The following is a 21,771-nucleotide window of genomic DNA, read 5'->3' as shown; positions in this document are numbered from 1 at the left end:
AATTTTCATCCAGCAATGATCTTTTGTATTAAGTCAAATGGCTCATGATCTTATAACAAAATCATTTTACAGGTACCAACTATATTAACCCATATATATATATATATATAAACTTATTCAAAGTGAAACATTAAATTTACTTGTGAATTCAAACTTATTGAAAATGAAATATTAAATTTATTAACATTTAATTTAATTGATTTATATGTAATAAATAACGTTATCTATTATTTTTGGAGAAATTATGAATTGGATATTGATTTGTTGGATCCCGGCCCATTAAGAGAGGATATTCTATCAAATCTTCGTTTTTCTTGTGTAATGATAAAGATTATGTTTTCTTGAGTATTAGTTGCTATTTGCATCTCTTTTTTTTTAAAAAAAATGACGTGGAATTTAATTTATTTGAGTGTGATTTAATTTTTAAAAAAGGCAAAATAAACAAAGAAAATAAATAAATTCCAAAAAAAAAAGGAGCGCTTGATTCGATGCCTTTTCGTTCCGCTGTACGTCTCGCTTCGCCGCCTCTGCTCCTCCTGCGCCGGCGAGTGGAACGGCGAGGAGGAAGAAGAGGACAAAAGGAGCGGACAAATGTATAGCAGTCGTCGCCTTTGCTGTCTTGTCAGAAACTCCGCCGCTTTCCCCTCTCTCTCCCCTCCGTTCTCGGGATCCCTGCTCTGCTTTGTTGCCCTTGTCATTGGTGCGTTTTACGGTTTCCCCTTGTTTCTCGAATTGGGATTTCGCACGGATCGCAGATATCGACGTGCTGTTGCTAATTATTACTCGGTCTCTGTTTGAAGGCGTTCCTAGATAAGAAGACTCGGCATTCTGTTTGTGCTTGCTGGGGCGGGAGCGGAAGGGTGAGGCGACGAGGGAAGGGGGAAGCGAGATCACTGAGGTTTCTTCTTTCCCTCGCGCTGGAGGGGAATGTAGGTGCTTTTCTGGATCGAGACTAGGGATTTAGAACTTTGGCGTAGATGGGTTGCTTCCCTTGTTTACATCATCGTCGCAAGAGGGAGTCCAACTCCCGGATAGAAGACAGAGATTCCTCAGGTCGGTATCCGGATTGCAATCTGCATTGTGATTTCGTGTAGTATGAATGAATTTTCTATGAATCTCTTACTGAAATCTAGCTCCTCCGTGCGGAATCAGTGATCGGGAACAAGGCATCTTCGCTAGGCGAGAAGAAGAGCAACTCCGCGCACAGCTTCACTTTCCGGCATCTCGCGATCGCCACGCAGAATTTCAAGGAAGCTAATTTGATCGGAGAAGGGGGTTTCGGAAAAGTTTACAAAGGACTGCTGGATTCCACCAGCCAGGCAACCCTCTTCCTTCCTACTTTTTTTCGCTTTCCTTCTGCATCTGTCAAAGCAGAAGCCATTGTTGACGGGAAAAAGATCTTTTGCACCAGCAGAAGGTGGCTATCAAGCAGCTGAAGCGCGATGGGCTTCAAGGGAACAAAGAATTCCTGGTCGAGGTTCTCATGCTGGTTGTTCTTCGGCATCCCAACCTCGTCAGCTTGATCGGGTACTGCGCTGATGGCGATGAAAGGCTCTTGGTTTACGAGTACATGCCGAAAGGCAGCTTGGCAGATCACCTGTTCGGTAAGCAGTCCCGTACCTTGTTCTGTGCTTCCATTCCTCTGCGTGTGTCAACTCTGTACCTACCTTAGAAGTTATTACTTTATTTCGAGTTCCAACTGCTTTCTTGCTTGGCAATTGGCGTACCAAGAACATTACTGCAATATTTAATCAGATGATCAGAAATGGCAACTCTGTACCTACCTTAGAAACTGATCAACTATCAGAGAATAGGCTCAAAGTGTATTGAATCACAATGCAAGTTTCACAGAAGAAAGATAGCTGTGATCCTTATACAATAATCATTAATCTGCTCCAGTAGATAGTTGGTCTTCCATAAGAATAACTTGTAGGCATACATACAGTGGTTCATGTGTTTTCTGATTTGCTTTGTTAAATCTCAGATCCTCTCCCTGATAAGCTACCCCTTGATTGGAACACAAGAATAAAGATCGCCGTAGGAGTTGCCAAAGGGTTGACATATTTACACGAAGTCGCAAATCCACCTGTTATTTACCGAGATATGAAGGCTGCAAATGTGCTATTAGATATCGACTTTAACCCAAAGCTTTCTGATTTTGGACTTGCAAGAGTTGGACCTGTTGGTGACAACACTCACGTTTCCACAAGGGTGATGGGAACTTATGGTTACTGTGCTCCTGATTATGCAATGAGTGGTAAACTGAGTCTCAAGTCTGATGTGTATAGCTTTGGTGTGCTTCTCTTGGAGCTGATTACTGGACGAAGAGTTTATGATGCTTTGAAACCTGTTGCAGAACAAAAACTCTTGATTTGGGTAAGTGCTTCTAGTTAATCTCTCATGTCAAATGTTCTTTAGATATTAAAAGTACAGCATGTGTAAATGACATTTTATTGATTTATAATTTTTTGTTTCTTTCAGTCGAGGCATTTTCTCACCGATAAAAGGAAGTACCACCAGTTGGCTGATCCCTTGCTTCAAGGTCGCTACCCGCTAAGGCCCTTTCAGCAGTTGATCGCCGTCATCTTAACGTGTCTTCAAGAGCATCCTCGTGTTCGACCCGTTATGGCTGATGTGGTCGTTGCTCTTGATTATGTGGCATCTCAGCCATATGTCTCTGAGCCTGACCCCGAGAAGATCTCCCCTCCACCAGCATCACCTTCAGTCACGCCATCGAGGGATTGCATCACCAGAAGAGGCTTAAGTTTCGGGCGTATGTGATTAGTAATCCATCACCGATATAGACTTCGAGTAGATAGTGGAAAGATCTCACACAAACTGTATGCCTTTCGTAGTCTCAGTCACACTGATGATAATAATAGTTACCAGCGTATGTACTAGTCAAGTAGTTTACGATGGTGAATCAGGATATGGTATAATTGAGCATAAGCAAGAGAGGTTTTAGATAAACATGCTGTGAGAAATCAGCATATTTTACACCAAAAGAAGCTGTGAGCAGCTACCAATGTGTTGGTTTGTGTTTTTTTTTTGTTGATTCTATGTGATTTCTTGATGACAATTGAAGTCAAGCTCCACTTAAAAATAAGATTTCCTTCAATTCCATGGAGAGGTGCCACGACCACAATTTTAATAGTCTCACCAAGGAATCCCATCCTCTATCAATTTTCCCTGAAAATTGGAATCTGTCAAACGTCTTAAGGTGAGGATCCAGACTAGAGTAGCTGTAATAATATATGAAAGACAAATTTAAAGAACAATGCATGCTCAAATGATTGCAGAGTATATCTATCTATTGATAAAATCCTTCATATTCCTCACTTGGTCATTTGCATAAGTTCTTCGTGTTTTTCATTAATGCACAAATTGCAAGGCACTTTGCACGTAGGCAGCATTTGGATCATAAATATTCATTGGTCTTGCAACATTTTCTATCTTGAACCTACTTTATCAGGCAAAATTTAGAGTATTTGTTTCAGTGAAATAACAATGACAGGATCAAAGAAAAGAATCAAGCAAATGCAAACGCATACAATAATAATTAATGAAATAATGGACAGATGAATGAGACCTCATAAACCAACCCGCATAATCCTTCAGCTAAAAGAGTGCTGACAAAAACCTAGTCACTGTGACCGGTTTTCATCTGGAGAAGTATCTTCCTCAGATGCATCAAATTCGACATTAGGATGTACACTTGGGTGCTTCTGACGAGGTTGAATTGATAACAATTGGGTAGAATCACCAACAACTTCTGCCCATCCATAATGAGGCATGGCCCTAGTAAAAGAGAGAAGAATGACGAAATGAAAAATAGTAGAGAAAAGAAATTAGTTTACTTTCTCTCCCTTCATATCTCTCTAAAAAGAGGAGCAAGAATATAAAGCAACAAGTCACTATCTCACTCGTAATAGGTTTCTTCATCCACAATGATGTCCCAGCTTTCTCCTGCAGTGCTTTTTCCATACTTGTGTACTTTCCTGAATCACAATAATGTAAAAAAAAAAAAATCATTTGAGTTGCTTGAGAAAGCAAAGTCTAAGACTGAAAGAAAGTAGCTAAATGTAAGGGGAAATGGAACATGACCATTTTAGGTAGTTTTTAGAATGAATAGCAATCACACTTGATTGAAAAGGTCAATCAGAGGGTTGGTGATTCAAAATCTTTAGAACAAAGAAACTTATTAAAATTATGAATGCTAGCAGTCTAATGCAGACATATTCAATGAAGATATTTTATGAACTAAACCAAAACTACAATCTAGTCACAAAACTATAGGCCATCTAGTAAAACCTAGGCTGGTTAACTCAAGATCGGAACTGCATGTTTTTGATTGAGAAAATTTTATTGGCATTTAGGCATTAGTTATTATTTTCTAACACAAAAAGATCCACGTCTTTATAAAAAAAAATTGAAAGGAATTAGATTGCAATCATTACCCATTTCCAAAATGTTCTTCCCCCCAGGTTCTTGACCAACCTACAGAATGAAACAAATGATTATGCAGGTTTTAAATGGTATCAGGCATATGAGAAAAAGAATACATGAAAACAAAAGGACTGAGTTAGGAATAGGATCTCTAGTAATTAATCCTACAGAACTATTATCTTCTTCAATTAAAAGTGAGGTGAGGCTAGGCATATGCATGGGAAAGATATATTGCATAAAAAAAATCCAATTGTTTTGCAGATATTTCACATGATAAATTATATTAGTGCAAAAATAGTACTTGCAGATGCAGACTTATCTGAATTTTGTAGTGCAAATGAAACATAAAAGAGATGACAAAAGGATCAGCAAAAAATTATTCTTGAGAGCTACCTTAGTACCTTTGATTTTATTAAAAACACCTTGTAACAAATCATGTCTACTGAATAACTCTTTTTCTTTTTACCGTTGCATTTTTACATTTTAATCATTCTTATGTTGAATATCACATGAGATATGACGATAAAAGACTTTTTAAACTTATGCCTGATCATATGCATTGCATATAAGAGCTTATCCAAGTCCAAGTTACTATCATCTCAAATGCAATTGCTCAGCTGAACCAACATTCATCGAGATCAAACACCTCATCTATAAAATAATACCCAAATGAATAACAAAATTACAACTTACGTTCACCAGCAGGAGACACATGCCATGTTTCACCTTGCCGAGAACCTATCCCTTCAAAAAATTTGTCTTCCCACTTATCGCCCCATCTGGTACCCATCTGTGTCTCTGCCCATTTGTCGGTCCTATAAATGACTAAGCATATAGTAAGCAGTGTTAAGAATACAGACTATTAGAAGCAAGACCAGTTCAGAAACCAATAGGCGTTGAGAAAGATAAAACAAAGTATCTTAATATTGAACACTCACAGATCAATCTAGTGTGTGGTATGTATCATTTTTTATCAAGAGAAGAGCAGATAATAAATGAGAAGATTTTGCATGCCCGATCTAACAAAATATAAACGGGCAAATTGATTATATTAATACCTACAGTTGAAGTTATCTTGAGTATAATTCATTTGAGAAGATACCATTTGCATCAAATGTAACCAATTTGTGAGATGGTAACATAAACATAATAACTAATAATTTCATCTCATATTAGCCAGTGTAATATGAGAAATTGTTATTGCAATAAGCAGAAATTACTTATAAAAAAGAAAACATGCCAAATATTGGTAAATTATCAAAGACAATAATTTAATGCAGATGTGACTAGTCAAACCATTTAAGCACAAATCCTCTCCCATCATAATGTTCTCCCCACTTCTCCCACCAGGATTGCTCATTTAACCTTCCATATTTATGAGCTCCTTTTTCTGTCCAACCTTTTGCATCATACTTTTCCCACCTAGAAATAATGTAATATCCAGCGGGTTAACTACATAAAATAACAGAAAAGGCTAATTAGGAAAAAGTAAACATCATGGGCAATCATGCACTTCTCACCATTTCTCATACCATCCAGCATCATCTATGCCTGATTTTGCTTGCTTTTGTGCGCTCCTTTCTATCCTTGCTAGATTACTAAAAACCAAAATAAGTTCCATCATTACTTTATATTCAAGATAACAGAAAAAAAAAAGATGCAAATAAAAATTACAATTTTTTGTAAAAAAATAGGCAGAAAATCTTTCTCGAACATTCTACACAATACAACAAAGTTTTTCCAAAAACAATAATTCAAGTAATTCTGCATATTCTAAATAAAAGGATTTGGAGAACAATTGCATTGACCGAATTGTGTTAGCAAACTAAGTGTTATTCACATCCTATTCATGTTTAAAGCCGCATTAAGTAGTTATTGTTTTATTAATTATTAAAAAATAGAAAATCTAGTTAATAAATTAAATGAAAACGTATATGCAGAGGCCTCACAGAATGCTATATGCTTAAAGATAGTAGCATTGTACATTTTATGCATAATAGGTATTTACTGCAGTAAAATCCTTTTTTCTCCTAATCAATTGTTATTCTACAATGATATCATCTATTGTCCTCACAAAAGATTAATATTTTCCAATATGTTCTACATGATTTACTTTTTTTTGGTCCAATAAGTTTGATGGTCACATCTTCACACTTGTCCTTGCTCAACTATTAAAATTGTGCCACTTTGCCACCTTAATGCCCCTTCATCATTTTACTATTTTTATTACCCAATCATGAAACCTCACTTGCAAATCATGTTCATCCACAAATGACTATCTTTAGCCAAAGCAACCGTGCATGGGGTTGACAATGAGATTGATTTATCTTTTTTATTCTATATATATAAATATATATTATATGTATATACATATGTGCTTGAGCCTGATCCAACCTTAACCAATTTTTAAGAATTTGTGCTCAAGTAATATGTTAGAAAACTTATGTGCTAGAACCATGTCTGCAAATTTACCTAGCTACAACATTGTCCTTGCAATTAAACTAAAACTTAAGAATGAAATATTTCTTTACTGTTGAAACTGTGTTATGGACAAAGACTTGATTACCTCCACTCATCTTGATAAAGAATTTCTTTCCATGTTTCCCACCAAGAATCTCCTTTGTCATTTTCTCCAGATTTTTCTGCACCTTTAGAATGTGATAGCAGAGATAAAACAAACATTTGAACAAGGGCATGAAATGACCAAACATAAATTAGGTTAAATAATTCAATAATTAATAATAAGCACATCATTTTTTTAAACCCATGACTTCATGTGCAAACAGCAATGATCGGCCGAGTTAAAGTTTACAAAAACTAGAAGCATGGGAATATATTAAAGAAATATATCTATAAAACCCCTCAAGTGATAATTTAATAGCATAAAATTTTAAACAATATGCAAGAACCTTTGAGCAGAGTAAAAAAATGTTAAACTCAGTAATATGCTAATTAAACATATGAATTTGAACTATTTATATAAATTAAATATCACCTTAAATGGATTGTTGTGTATGAACCTATACAGTAGAAAATAAATATTTAACAAAAGATAAAGGCACAGTATATTATCATTTCAAAATGCCACATCATCATATGTTGTCTGAAATACTTTATTTGACAGCATTGGGCACAAATGCAAAATTCTCTCAACAGACATTGTCAACAAGAATCCAATACATATGCATAAATTTATTTGGAAGTTCCTGTGCTGAATAATTACCAATCAATAAAGTTTTGATACAATCCGAAATTTTCTCAACGAACATTGAATGTCTTTTCTTGTGTCTAAGTGGATTATTAGGAAGTTATACAATAGTATAATAATCTTCTAAGTAGTAAGACACAGATACCACATCAGATAATTTGACATTTCCAACTAGCAAAAACTCATCTACCCCAAACATAACCAGACTAACAACCTAAAGTAAGGGAACAACATTGGTGTTCTTTTTGTTCATTCAAGGACATTTTCCCACAGTTTCGAACCAAAACATAACCAGACTAACAACCTAAAGTAAGGGAATGGCATTGGTGTTTTTTGTTCATTTCAAGGACATTTTCCCACAGTTTCCAATTAAACAAGGATCCTACATGTTAAAGGAACTGAAGCTAACATTGATATTTTCTTCAGTATTTAGCAACTGCTTTACTGATGATGTTCTCCATTTTTCAACTTAAAGTCATAATATTTTTCTGCCATAAAAAAGAAACTGATTCTGAAGCCATGCTAAAGGGAGGAATTCTATTCCAGAGAACAGCAAAAAACTACAAAGATTAGTCTGTCCATAAACCCAAGCCCTAGAGAAGATACAGCAGGCTTTGATTAATGTTACAAAATAGCAGCAACTCACTTTCAGATTCATCAACAACTTCCACTAGCCAAAGTCAACTTTTGCTTACCAGAAAAAGTATTTTGCATTTGAATCAAGAAGAAAGTAGCTAGGGATAGAAAAAAAACCAAAGCAAAAAAGAAACATTTAATATACGCATCAGTAAGAGCTGGCATTTTCCAGTAAGATATAAATATTTCAGCTAGGTAAAAGAGTTAAGTATACTAATTACTTATGGATTACAATAAAGGCAACTACTGTACAAATAGAACTTAAATTAGAAAAATATTTTTTTTACCAAGCTCTTTATATCCAGTCCAATCACTCTTCTCCCACCACTGCCAAAGACACCAAGAAAACAACTAGATCCATTTGTTAAAGCTGAAAGACATGGATATAGGCTTTAAAGACATTTACACAAAACAAATACTAAAAAAAAGCGTCATGGAAAGTGCTAGATTTTGTATGTAAATATGTTCTTGATTGTAAAAGGAAATATTTTAAGTTGAACATAAGCATCTTACAAATGACAAAACAAGGACAGATTAAAAAAATTTTATCAAATCAAACTATTACCAAACTGATTGAGAAAATTGTGTACCACAAAAAAGTATTCAGCATTCATGATTAAGTTTGTAGCACCATTTTGCTAATTTGAACTCTTAAAATCTCTGAGATTCATATGAAAAACACTCTGCAGTATTCTAATAGCAAGCATCAAGAAAGTGTAGTAGGAATATTTATCTTTCCAATGAGCAATGGGCCAAACTTTTGAAACAAACACTAATTCAACCTTGGAAAAGAATACTACAGAACTAGCTTATGATGAAGTTTCAGTTAGATAATAGCCATAAAAAACAATATTCAAGCCATAATACTAGCCTTGGAAAAGAACAATATCCATAAAAGAAACAAGTAACCCAGTTCACAGTTAGATAATAGCATCTTCTAGCTGGGCTATCTGATATTCTAATATGTCAGTTCACCCATAATCCCAAGAATGAAAATAAAGTACATGTAAGTATTTGAAACTAGAAATATTTTTATAAGAGGAGCATTCGAGCAGAGTAAAATATTTGACTAAAAACTGGTTCCAAATATGGTAACCAAACAAGTCTGGAAACAAAACTTGATTATTAACAGTGAAGACTGAAATGGTTAAATGATTCTTGTTTTCTTTTTTCTTAAGGTGCATACTTTATTATTTTGAAAATGAAAAACTAAGAGTGTTTGGTTTGCGCGTTTTCCATTTTCATTTTATGGAAAACGCATGTTTTCCCTTTTTTTTTTAGAAAATGACTTTAGACATTCTCTACTTTTCAGAAAATGCTAGAAAATAGATGTGGAAAATGCAAATCAAACACTATTTTCCAGAAAATGTGCGTTGTCCAGAAAATGAAAATGGAAAACGCGCAAACCAAACACTCTCTAATTGTTCCTGAAAAAAATACATCATCACACTAACACTCAATTATCAATAACTGAATCCAAGCAAAAAAAAAAAAAATGACCACACAACAAAAGAAAACTATTAGTTAATTATTTTCAATTTATGGAAAAGTACACAGTATATAACACACATAAAACTAATAAAAAACTTACCGTTTCTTGCCATACTGAATTTCCATCCGGTGATTTACCTCCCATCTTAGCCCAACGACACCTGAATCCATTTTCTCCTAGCTCTTCACCACTATGCCGATACCATGTACTCCCATCTTCATTTTGGCCAGACTCACTAACCTTTTCATCTAGTAAGTTGATGCCCCATTCCTTCTCACTAGCAATACCAGTATCTACATGGAAGATGTCAAAGAAACAAATCAATTCACTCCGATCACTATAGGTCCCAATAGTAAATTCATTTATAATATATATAATTCATTGAAACAATGACAATGCTGCTAATTTATGCAAAAATGCCCATTGTTGCAAACATTTAACAAAGTTGAGTTATTTAATATTACTAAACTGTAACTGTTAGTGCTAGAACAAACCTCTTTGTGGTGGAGTATCACGTGATTCAGGAGGGGAATTCTTAGGGCAGCAATGAGAAGAGAAATCTTGTTTAGAGAGCTTTTTGAAGCTGCAATAAGAGATTCAATAGATCCAACAAAAATTTAGTGAAAAGTATAACTTGTAATTAACAAATATAAAATCACACTTAAATAACAGCTTCACATAGTATAAAAACTCTGCACAACAATGTATAACAACTTCACACTTGATTTTAGGAATTAAAGCAAGAAAACCTTGAGAGAAAAATCACCATATAACAACTCAAGTAATGAAGAAGAAGGTTCACTTGGGATGATGACAATGAATTCCAAATTTGGGTATTTACTAACGATATAAGTGCTACATATAAGTTCAAAATGTACATTAAAAGCAGTAACGTATATTTTTTTTTCCCAATTTAACATTGTTTCATTAGATAGCACCAACATATTTTAGGTGCTTCTTAAACTATTTTGAAGATTTCATTCAGATCTTTTATCCATTATAAGTGGAATTTTAGTAGAGAGACAGATACCTAAGGCAGTACAATACACACGGCTGGCACGCTATGCTTCAAACTATGAATCATAGAAGATAAAATTTTAAAACCAACATTTATATTTATTTTATTTTATTTACTTTGGAATACACAACATTTTTTATTTAGTATAATAATCAAATATGGAAGACAAACATGAGATGCTAAATAATTATGTAGTATCAAACTCATTTTCCAGAGAGAACATAGTTTCCATTAAGATGATAGATTGATAAGACTTTTAACTATTATTACCGAGTTAGTTTCATACACTCGGGACCAAAATGGACTTATTCAAAACCTGCCAAATTGAGTCCACTTGCCACTAATTTTCACTTAACAAATCTTTTCTCTTTGCTCGTCTTTCACAGATTACTTGAATAAACCTAAATGCAGCCCATAATCTCTGTAGAATAGCCATGAGTACCAGTCTTGATCTGGCTAACAAAGAACGTACTACTCAAGATAGACTATCTAAATCAATCGAGGATATGAGAGTACCATTTCATGTACACCCCATAGAGATGCTACTAAAAACCATAGCGCACAAGTAAATCTAGCTAAATCGAGAAATGCCTGAGTTCCTTAGGAATGTGCATTCCTCTTCTAGTAAGAAAGTGAAACTAACCGGAACAATAAGAACAAGCCATTCGACCCCTTTTTCAATCCATACTGAGACACTATACACGATCACCACCGAATCTAGCGCATTTTGTAGATATAGATCCGAATTTAAAAAGAAAAAACAGAAATCACAAATTATTAAATAAAAAGGATGTTGATAAGCATTGAGAAGATACTCCTTAAGACCCTCGAGAAAGCAACGGTGTGCTCCCTGAGAGTGCATCAAGGACCTAGTTTTGGACCAAAGTTAACCGAATGGAACACACCAGAGCGATCCCAATTTTGGGAGAAAAGATGTACCGGGAGGTGGAGAAGAGGAGAGAAGGAAATGCCACCGTTCGAGATCTCCGAGCGCCACCTACAGCATTTCTCTTCGGATCGAACCGCCTCTCCGCTTTCTCCGGCTGGAAGCAGCAGCGACGCAACCTTCCTGCTGCTCCTCTTCCGGTCTGATAGCGAGAAGGCGGCGACGGAAGCCGCGGCGGGGGCCAGGGGCAAACCGTACAAATACGGAGATGGAAGGATGGGACTGCGAAACTAGTCGTGCTCGCGGCCATTTCTCTCTCTCACACACACACACACACTTAACAAACAACAAAAATAGTTCCCCTTTTTAACCGTTTCTTTAAAGGTACAGAAAATGGAAATAAAATTTAAAACGGCGTTTTACTCCGCTACTTAAACTTTTATTAATATTCAAATCAAACATTAACCATTTTATATTTATCGAATCATATATCTCTTTTCTAAAGCATTCCTCTCTCATTGTCCAGTACATCCGAACCATTAAAATGTGTCCTGATTGATACAGGTGTGTTGTAAGTTTAGGGTCGTTTTTTAATAGGTGTGGAATACCCTATTGCTTTATTGCTTATCTCACTTATGTATTATTGACGTTGGACAAAAATTGTTTTTTTTTTAAGCCTACGAACTAAATATAGAATGAAATTAAGATTAGAAGGTATAATTATACTCACAAGAATATCAAGAATATAATGATTTTGATTTTAATTGAAATTTGATAAATCTAAGACATTAATTAGGTTTAACTAAAATTTATTGATAAATTCGTATCAATCCAGACCAAAATTAATACACTCTTATGAGTCTTTTGAGCCTCATTCATACACTTAAACTTTAATTTTAGAGCCTAAATAATATGTTGTCGAATGATAAAATTTAAATAATTTAGTATAATTTTGACATAACTCACTATTAGACTTAAGTCTATCATATCACTTAACAACAACAACATCAATGTGTTGCTAGAACTATCCTCACTTTATCGTGTTTAAAATTTAAAAATCTAAATACTATACGACCACGATGAGTTTTATTCCAGATTCTGAAATTTGTGTGACTACGAATGAATTTGGACCAAAACTCATGCTTTGTGCTTATTGTTGAATGCACAATGGACCCCTTATTTCAATCTCGACTCCACATGCACACACCTTAGTTTACTTGGTATTCGTCTCCTTGAGGTCAGAGCCGGTCCTGGTTGTTAAAATGCCCTGGGCGAAATTATTAATTATGCCCTAATTTTATCCTTCTATTAACCTAAGTAATAATATTGTAATCTATAAAATTTTATTTCTAAAAATAGAATAAGAAAACTTTTTTAATTGTACAAAGATTTTTATCTTAGGATGACTCTTACTTTTTATTTATGTATAAATTTATGTAATTTTAACCTAGAAATAAGAATGAAACATCAATTCTAAAACTATATATATAAATTCTTTTTCCATTCCTACACTATTAAATTATCCAAGAATAACAATTTTATTTGTAATCAATTTAATTTAGAATACAAGAAGTGTTTTGAAAGAACAATCACTTAGAATTCTTAATAAAAAAATACTGACAATAGAAATAAAAATTAACTCAAGAATGCAAAAAGATAAGTATAGTAATTTAACATAAAATTCTGACACCAAATTGAGAAATAATAAAGAAATGTAGCCTAATTAGTTTACTTCCATAATCTTTATTTTCAACATCAGTATAGGAATCTAGAAGAACGAAGAAAACATCAAGAAAACCTATCACAAATATATTCACTTTGAGTTTGAGTATCTTAAATTATATATTCAATAGAGTAGTTAAGAATTAAATCTTTTTATCCTAAATAAGTGAAAACTAGATATAAATGAATTAAATTATATATATATAGGAATCCTAGCAATAGCAAAAATTAAAACGCTGTAAATTTTTAAAATTTCAAATTGACTAAGGCATCATGTGGCAATCAAAAATTTTCCATAGAAAATGACCTACTTGGTTACTCAATCCAGAAAGTAAAACAAATTTTAGTTTATAAAGATTTAAACCTTAGAGAAATAGAACAACACTCTTTTTTCTCTTTAAATAAAGAAAAAAAATTTAAAGAAATATTAGTTCCTCATAATTAACACAAACCTTTCAGCTTGTTGGATGTCTCCTTGTCAATTTCACATCCAAATCTAAAGAATCACTCACATAGACGTTGTAAACCTTCTTCTTCGCTTCCTCTTCACTAAATCAGAAGAAAAAATGAGAGTGAATGTAGAGGATATAGTTAAATTGTCATGCTTAGAAAATTGACATTTTTTTTTATGATGAAACTACCAACTACCTCACAGCAATATAAGCATGTTTAGAAATATTACTCTAATTTATGAATATGAGCGCTGCTTGTATTTTGAAATTTATGAAATTTTACTCCAATATAGGCATGTTCTGGACTTGCCTATCACTCCAGAAATATCTTTTATCAATTAGCACTTTTGGAGCATTTTGCAAAGATAAAGTTAAACATGAATATGATGGCTACGAGACAACACTCAAACATCAAGAAACAAATAATACCCATCCTCAGTTATCAGTCTAATAGGAAAATTACCAATTTATGCAGAAATAAAACATGATTAGGACGATTAAGACCTAAAAATGAATGGAGCAGAAATTTCCAATTTATACCAAAATAAAACATGATTAATAAGAAAATGAAAAGCACTAGGCGAGAGAGGGCAGAGCTTGAAACTAGTTCAAGAACTATAGAAGGCGACAAAGAATAAGGAACAGCGGAACAGGCAAATGAGCACAAAGCTAGTATCAATCAATGAGGGGTGAGCCGATATAGAGGCAGGGAGGGGAGAAGTAACCGAAGGGAGGCGCAAGGGGTGTCATTTTTCTGTCCAATGCATTATAAGGAAATTTGAATGAATAAAACACACTTTACACCTTTGAGAAGGAAAAAAAACCTAGGGCACCAGCACAGTGGGAAAAACAACAACAGAAGAGAGAGCTAGAGACTGCTCGTCTCGCCGATGGAGGGTGCCTCTGAGAGAGGCAAATCCGTCCCTGTTTCGGCGACGAGGGAGGGAAGGCACTGCGGCTGTGGCGATGGCGAGGGAGAGAAGCTGCGGCGGCGGTAAGGGAGGGAAGGTGCGACGGTGGCGAGGGAGGGTGTGGCAACTGAAGGGTTTCGGCAACGAAGGAGCCTAGGAGGGAGCGACGAGGGAAGGTGCGGTGAGGGAGGGTTTTGGCGATGACGAGTAGAATCGAGGCTGCTTGTTTCGGTGAGGGAGAAAGAGAAAAGGGCATAAAATTTTTTTATTATATATGTATATATTTTTTGGGCCCCTTAAAATTTTGGGCCCTGGGCAGGGGCCCTGGTAGCCCTGGCTCAGGGTCGGCTTTGCTTGAGGTAGACTAATCTAATAGTCCACTCCTTGCAATCTCTTCCACTAAGAATTCTCTCATTCTCGGAAACTTTCCGGAGATAGAGAAGTCTCTTACAAACTCGTTCTTTCAAGAACACAACAAGAAACAAGAAAGCAAAGACAAATACAATTGAAAATGAATTTACAATCAAAACCTTAATTGCTTAATTTCTTGTAGCTTGGGAATATCTTTTGTTGGTCCAAAAATGTAGCAGCACTATCCTCCAAAACCTCCAAGAACGGGCACCCAAAATCTCCTCAAAAATCATCTTTTATAACTTTCAAGTCAGATCGATTTCCATCTATCAGTCGACTTATCCTACCCATCAATCTATTAATATATCAAATTCGATCGTTGAAACTTACAGAATGACTATTTTTTTAAACATATTTAATCACTATCAATCGATTGATGAAACTCATTAGTCAATTGATGTTATCAGTCGAGTCTAATAACTGAATCGACTAGCTTCTATTCAGTTTTGATCATCATCTATTGATTGATGCAACTCATCAATCGATTGATTTCACCAGTTGAGTCGAACAACTGAATCGATTTGCTTCTGTTCCATTTCTAAAGCCATCAATTGACTGATAAATTGATTGGTCAAACCTATCAATCGATTGATACCTGAGTTTTACAAACATAGATATCTAAAGGAGCTCAATTTTATAATAAAATCACCTCGTTATGATATCCGAGTCAAAGGTTATGACCTTCATAAGTTTGCTCTATCCAAATTTCCTCGTTACCTAATATTTGATCAATCTTGACCTGCTTGGACTTCACGCCTCGTTGCTAAGTGTTTGGTCAAGTGATCCACTTAGAATTTTCGTCTCGTGCAAGTATCATATCACTACAACAAAATCCTCATTCAACAGTACTGAAACAACAACGGTTTTATGCCAAATCGTTATTGTTTTGCCTTTTAACAATGGTTTTAACAAAAACCGTTGTCTTTTAGCAGTTTTTTTTTGCCTACGACAACAGTTTTTAAAAACCATTATCTATTTATATTTTTTTGGGGCTACGACAACGGTTTTTAAAGGCTACGACAATAGTTTTTGAAAACTGTTGTCTATGTGCGCTTTTCTGGGATTACGACAATGGTTTTTGAAAACCGTTGTCTATTAAGTGATGTTGAATACCGGTGTTTTTCCTTTGTCGTTTTCCCCCCTTCGTCAGTTTTTACCGTCGCATTTTTTCTTTCTCTCTCTCCGAAAATTTTTTGCCGTCGCATTCCCCCCTTACCTTCTCGATCCCTAAGTATTTTCGTCCCTTTTTTCTCACGATCTCTCGCTCACTGGAGCCGCATAGGAGCAGCAACAGCCGGGAAGAGCGATCACAGGGCGACAGCGAGGGTCCGGATCATGGGAGCATGCGCGACGGAGGCCAGGACGTGATCTGGAGTTCCAGATCTACTGATCTAGGTTACTTTCCCTTTCTCGGTTTGTTTGCATTACCAGTTCCTTCTTTTATTTTGATTTGTTCATCTTCGTCCACCTCCTTGCGTCGCCGATTGAAGAAACTGATGTCATTCTAGGTTTTCTCCCCCATTTTTTTTGTCGCATTTATCCTATAGCGATGGGATCTCTTTCCCATGAGAGAAAATATGATACCTGATAAGATCCTTTAATGGATCTATTCAAATAAATCCATTCACTTTATTTCCTTTTTAAAATAAGTTTTAGACTTTTTCTTTTTTATTCTAGATAAGTTTTAATCTGACATTTTCTCATGAAAATGTATTTTTATTTTATTTTTCTTTTATACCTTTTCTTTTGAAAAGATAGTTTTATTTTATTTTTCTTTTAGACCTTTTCTTTTTGAAAAGGTAATTTAGGTCTCTATTTAAAGAGACGTTATGTAACTTTGGAATATAAGTAATTTCCCTTTTAATTAATCAATTTCGTTTGATTATTGGAGGCCGATCCCCTCGAAGCAATCACCCTATCCCCTTTCCCTTTTCTCTTTCGATTTTTTCACGTGATAGGCCCCTGGGTTCCTATCAACTTGGTATCAGAGCAGTTCACTTCATCTTCGCCCTATAGTATCTTGCAGCAACTTCAACAAGCGCATGGTCTTAACCCGACTTCAAGAGAAGAAAATTCACTCTGACATGACGACCGGAGGATCTCATCCTGACGCCAAATGAGCTTTGGAATTTGAAGCTAAGTACGAGACAAGGATGGAGAAACTCGAAAAAACTATGACATCGTTGGTCACGATAGTGCAAGAATTGAATGATCGTTTAGAAGTAGATTCCAGCTCAAACATACTAATCAAAAGGGGAAAAATCAGCAGTCTCGACAACAACAATATGACCAAGGTGCAAACTCAAATGAAGATCGAGAGCACAACTATCCACGTATGAAGGTGGAATTTCCTCGTTGGGAGAACAACGATCCGATTGGATGGATTTCAAGGGCTGAAAAATATTTTCGATTCCACAGCACATCGGACAATGCAAAGGTAGAACTAGCATCTATAAACCTCGAAGGCGATGCCATCCAATGGTATGACTGGCTTGAAGCATGCCATGGACCTCCAAAATGGGAGGAATTCAAAGAAGAACTCATCAATCGATTTGGTCCCTCCGGTTATGAGAATGTTGATGGAGAATTGGCCAAAATTCGACAGACTTCAACCGTACTAGAGTACCAAGGGCGATTCGAGCGACTCTCTAATCGAACTCATGATTGGTCAGAAAAGCAACTACTGGGCACTTTTATTGAAGGACTTCGCCTTGATATACGACGAGAAGTAAAAATGAATCAACCCCGCACCATGAAGGCTGCCTTATCCTTTGCACGACTACAAGAAGAGAAGATCAATGAGGAAGGAAGAAGAAATAACAAGGTAATTCATGAAAACCCATCACATTATTCAACTCCTCGTAGATTAACAAAAGAAGAGATCAAGGAAAGGATGGCAAAGGGATTATGTTGGCATTGCGATGAAAAGTGGCACCGTGGTCATCAATGCAAGCAAAAGAGGATACTGATGATTGAACCAATAGAGAACTCCGAGGAAGAAGATGATTTCTATGAAGGTGAAACACAAGATAATATCAACGAAGTACAAGATGACTCTATGGCAATATCAGTACATGCCTTAGAAGGACTACAAACTCCGCAAACAATGAAGGTAAAAGGATTCATTAAAAAGCAACCAGTAATGATACTTATAGATTCAGGAAGCACCAACAATTTTCTAGACTCAACCTTAGCAAGAAGACTCAAACAAAAGATAGAGCGAGCATCTACATTTGATGTTAAGGTGGCGGATGGAAGATCACATACAAGTCCAGGAAAATGCGAAGGTATTAAAATTATCTTACCAAATTATGAATTAATCACAGATCTTTTTCTTCTACCCCTGGATGGATGCGATGTTGTACTTGGAGCACAATGGTTGAGAACATTAGGAGACATAATATGGAATTTCTCTCAACTAACAATGCGCTTTCAAGATCAAGGAAAAGAAGTTTGCATCAGAGGCAAGAGACAAGATACTATCACATCAATCAGTAGTTATCAGGCAGAGCGGCTATTAAAGAAAGATTGCTCCATTTTTCTCATGCAACTCTCCATCAAAAAGGATCCTAAAGGTACCTCATATACCCCTCCAGAATTAGAGGCACTTCTTTCTAAATTTTCTATGATATTTGCTGAGCCAAAGGGACTTCCTCCATCACGTTCACATGATCATCGTATACCTCTAATACCGGGGAGTGCACCAGCAAATGTTAGACCTTATCGCTACCCTTATATACAGAAGGAGGTAATTGAGAAGATTCTACAAGAGATGCTTCAAGCTGGTATTGTTCGCCCAAGTGTAAGCTCATATTCATCTCCAGTACTGCTTGTGCGAAAGAAAGACGGAAGTTGGCGAATGTGTGTAGATTATCGGGCACTCAATAAAATTACGGTGAAAGATAAGTATCCCATCCCCATCATTGATGAATTACTTGATGAATTAGGAGGTTCCTCATTCTTCTCAAAATTGGATCTTCGCTCAGGCTTCCATCAGATAAGGATCTATCAGCCGGACATTCCAAAAACAACCTTTCGGACTCATGATGGTCATTATGAATTTTTAGTCATGTCTTTCGGTTTAACTAATGCACCTTCTACATTCCAAAGTTTGATGAACGATATTTTCAGACCTTATCTCCGCAAGTTTGTTTTGATTTTCTTTGATGATATCCTTGTTTATAGTTCATCATTCGAAGATCATTTACATCACCTTTATAAAGTACTCACTCTTTTACGTGAGCATTCTCTTTTTGTGAAAAGATCTAAGTGCAGCTTTGGGACAACTAAGGTCGAATACCTTGGTCATATTGTAAGTAAAGAAGGAATAGCTACTGATTCCTCAAAGGTGCTAGTTATGAAGGAGTGGCCCACCCCAAAGAATATCAAGGTATTACGTGGTTTTCTGGGTCTCACAGGTTATTATCGTAAATTTGTCAAAAATTATGGAAAGATTAGCGCTCCACTAACGGCTTTGTTAAAGAAAAATGCATTTAGATGGTGTCCTGAAGCAGAAAACACATTTCAAAATTTAAAGGAGGCTATGACGACAACACCAGTTCTTGCACTACCTAATTTCAATAAGCAATTTGTCATTGAAGCCGATGCCTCTGGAGTTGGAATCGGAGCAGTACTTATGCAAGAAGGACAACCATTAGCTTTTACTAGCAAGGCACTATCTCCTCTACATCAACAGATGCCAATTTATGACAAGGAAATGTTGGCTATCATACATGCCGTTACAAAATGGAGACCCTATCTTCTTGGCCGACGCTTTCAAATACGAACTGATCATAAGAGTCTTAAGTTCATCTTGGATCAACGTATCTCAAATATGGATCAACAAAAATGGATCAAGAGACTTTTAGGATATGATTATGAAATCGTTTACAAGAAGGGAACGGAAAATACAGTAGCTGATGTTTTATCTCGCCTTCCTAACCAAATAGAGTTCACTGCTATATCCTTAGTAACTTGCAAAAACTTGGAGAACATAAAAAAGGAGCAAAAGGAAAATTCAGCGGCACAGGCTCTCATCCAAAACATATTACAAAATTCATCGTCAGAACCCCACTATTCTTGGGATGGAGAAATTTTACGATATAAAAATAGAATCTTCCTTCCAGCAAACTCAGCTGAAAAGGAAGTAATACTAGAGGAATTTCATTGTTCACCAATTGCAGGGCATTCTGGCTTCCTACGCACGTATAAACGGATTTCAAGAGCCTTCTATTGGAAGGGAATGAAGAAGGATACCAAAAACTTTGTTTCTGAATGTGATATATGTCAAAGAAACAAAGGAGAAAATGTAGCAAAACCAGGTCTTCTTCAACCCCTTCCTATACTTGAACAAATTTGGACAGACATTTCCATGGATTTCATAGATGGATTACCCACTTCACAAGGACAAAGAACTATCATGGTGGTCGTTGATCGTCTGACAAAGTATGCCCATTTTTGTACATTATCGCATCCTTATACTGCTACCCGTGTTGCTCAAGCATTTGTTGACCATATAATCAAACTACATGGTCTACCAAGATCTATTGTCACTGATAGAGATCCGGTTTTCACAAGTAAATTTTGGAGAGAATTATTCCAATTGCAAGGTACTAAACTTAATTTTAGCACGTCCTATCACCCACAGTCTGACGGACAAACAGAGGTTGTTAATCGATGTTTAGAGAATTATTTACGTTGCTTAACTGGTGATAAACCCAAGGAGTGAGTTCATTGGCTTCCATGGGCAGAATGGTGGTACAATACGACCTACCACTCAGCTACTAAGATTACTCCATTTGAGGCCGTTTATGGATGTATACCACCCTCAATTAGCTCATACACACGTGGATCAACAAATGTGCATCAAGTCTACCAAAATCTACGCACAAGGGACCAAATATTGCAACTTTTGAAAAACAACTTATGCGATGCACAAGCAAGAATGAAGCAATTGGCCGACATGCATCGTTCGGAAAGAGAATTTGCAATAGGAGATTGGGTTTTTCTAAAACTACAACCATACAAACAAGTTTCAATTCGTCATTCAAACTCTATGAAGTTGTCACCGAAATTTTATGGCCCTTATAAAGTGATAGAACGTATTGGACCTGTTGCTTATCGCTTGGAGCTTCCACAAGATTCTAAAATACACCCTGTATTTCACGTGTCTTGTTTAAAGAAGAAACTAGGCGATAAATTTACTCCTCAACAACATCTTCCTGAAGTAAATTCAGATGGTGAAGTTAAATTTCAACCTTATGCTATTTTAGAAAGGAGACTTGTGAAGAAGAACAATCAAGCAACGGTTGAGCTATTAATTCAATGGGACAATTTATCTATCGATGATGCAACATGGGAATTATATGATACCATTCAAGAAAAATTTCCAGAGTTTATTGATAAACAACCTTGAGGACAAGGTTGTTTTGAAGGGCGGTGGAATGATAAGATCCTTTAATGGATCTATTCAAATAAATCCATTAACTTTATTTCCTTTTAAAAATAAGTTTTAGACTTTTTCTTTTTTATTCTAGATAAGTTTTAATCTGACATTTTCTCATGAAAATGTATTTTTATTTTATTTTTC

The 21,771-nt window shown here is 35.7% G+C and overlaps 2 protein-coding genes across 7 annotated transcripts; one reads left to right on the top strand and one right to left on the bottom strand.

Annotated features, from left to right (window-relative positions):
* The first annotated feature begins 436 nt into the window (after positions 1 to 436).
* On the top strand, positions 437 to 2,781 carry LOC122020191 (probable serine/threonine-protein kinase PBL7). Its single transcript, XM_042578001.1, has 6 exons — positions 437 to 700; positions 801 to 1,053; positions 1,153 to 1,319; positions 1,415 to 1,604; positions 1,985 to 2,376; positions 2,482 to 2,781. Exons 2-6 carry the CDS (start codon positions 978 to 980, stop codon positions 2,779 to 2,781), a joined length of 1,125 nt encoding a protein of 374 aa, XP_042433935.1. The 5' UTR covers positions 437 to 700; positions 801 to 977.
* Positions 2,782 to 3,052: 271 nt separating this feature from the next.
* Positions 3,053 to 12,029, bottom strand: LOC122020190 (protein RNA-directed DNA methylation 3-like). Of its 6 annotated transcripts, none has more exons than XR_006122146.1 (12): positions 11,740 to 12,029; positions 10,277 to 10,365; positions 9,882 to 10,075; positions 8,578 to 8,617; positions 7,013 to 7,094; positions 5,967 to 6,044; positions 5,743 to 5,868; positions 5,140 to 5,261; positions 4,458 to 4,497; positions 3,924 to 3,998; positions 3,590 to 3,798; positions 3,053 to 3,189 (listed from the first exon to the last, which is right to left on the bottom strand). XR_006122146.1 is itself a non-coding variant. In XM_042577999.1 (12 exons), exons 1-11 carry the CDS (start codon positions 11,994 to 11,996, stop codon positions 3,645 to 3,647), a joined length of 1,257 nt encoding a protein of 418 aa, XP_042433933.1. In that variant the 5' UTR covers positions 11,997 to 12,029; the 3' UTR covers positions 3,058 to 3,189; positions 3,603 to 3,644. The 6 variants fall into 6 exon arrangements, 3 of the variants coding, with proteins under 3 accessions (XP_042433933.1, XP_042433934.1, XP_042433932.1); XR_006122148.1 differs by having other exon boundaries at positions 7,013 to 7,088; XM_042577999.1 differs by having other exon boundaries at positions 3,058 to 3,189; positions 3,603 to 3,798.
* Between the last annotated feature and the right edge of the window lie 9,742 nt (positions 12,030 to 21,771).

This window comes from Zingiber officinale, chromosome 9A (genome assembly GCF_018446385.1).
Source record: "Zingiber officinale cultivar Zhangliang chromosome 9A, Zo_v1.1, whole genome shotgun sequence".
Classification (NCBI taxonomy): domain Eukaryota; kingdom Viridiplantae; phylum Streptophyta; class Magnoliopsida; order Zingiberales; family Zingiberaceae; genus Zingiber; species Zingiber officinale.
The sequence above is the reverse complement of the archived record's forward strand: the minus strand, read 5'-3'. Positions and strand labels throughout refer to the sequence as shown.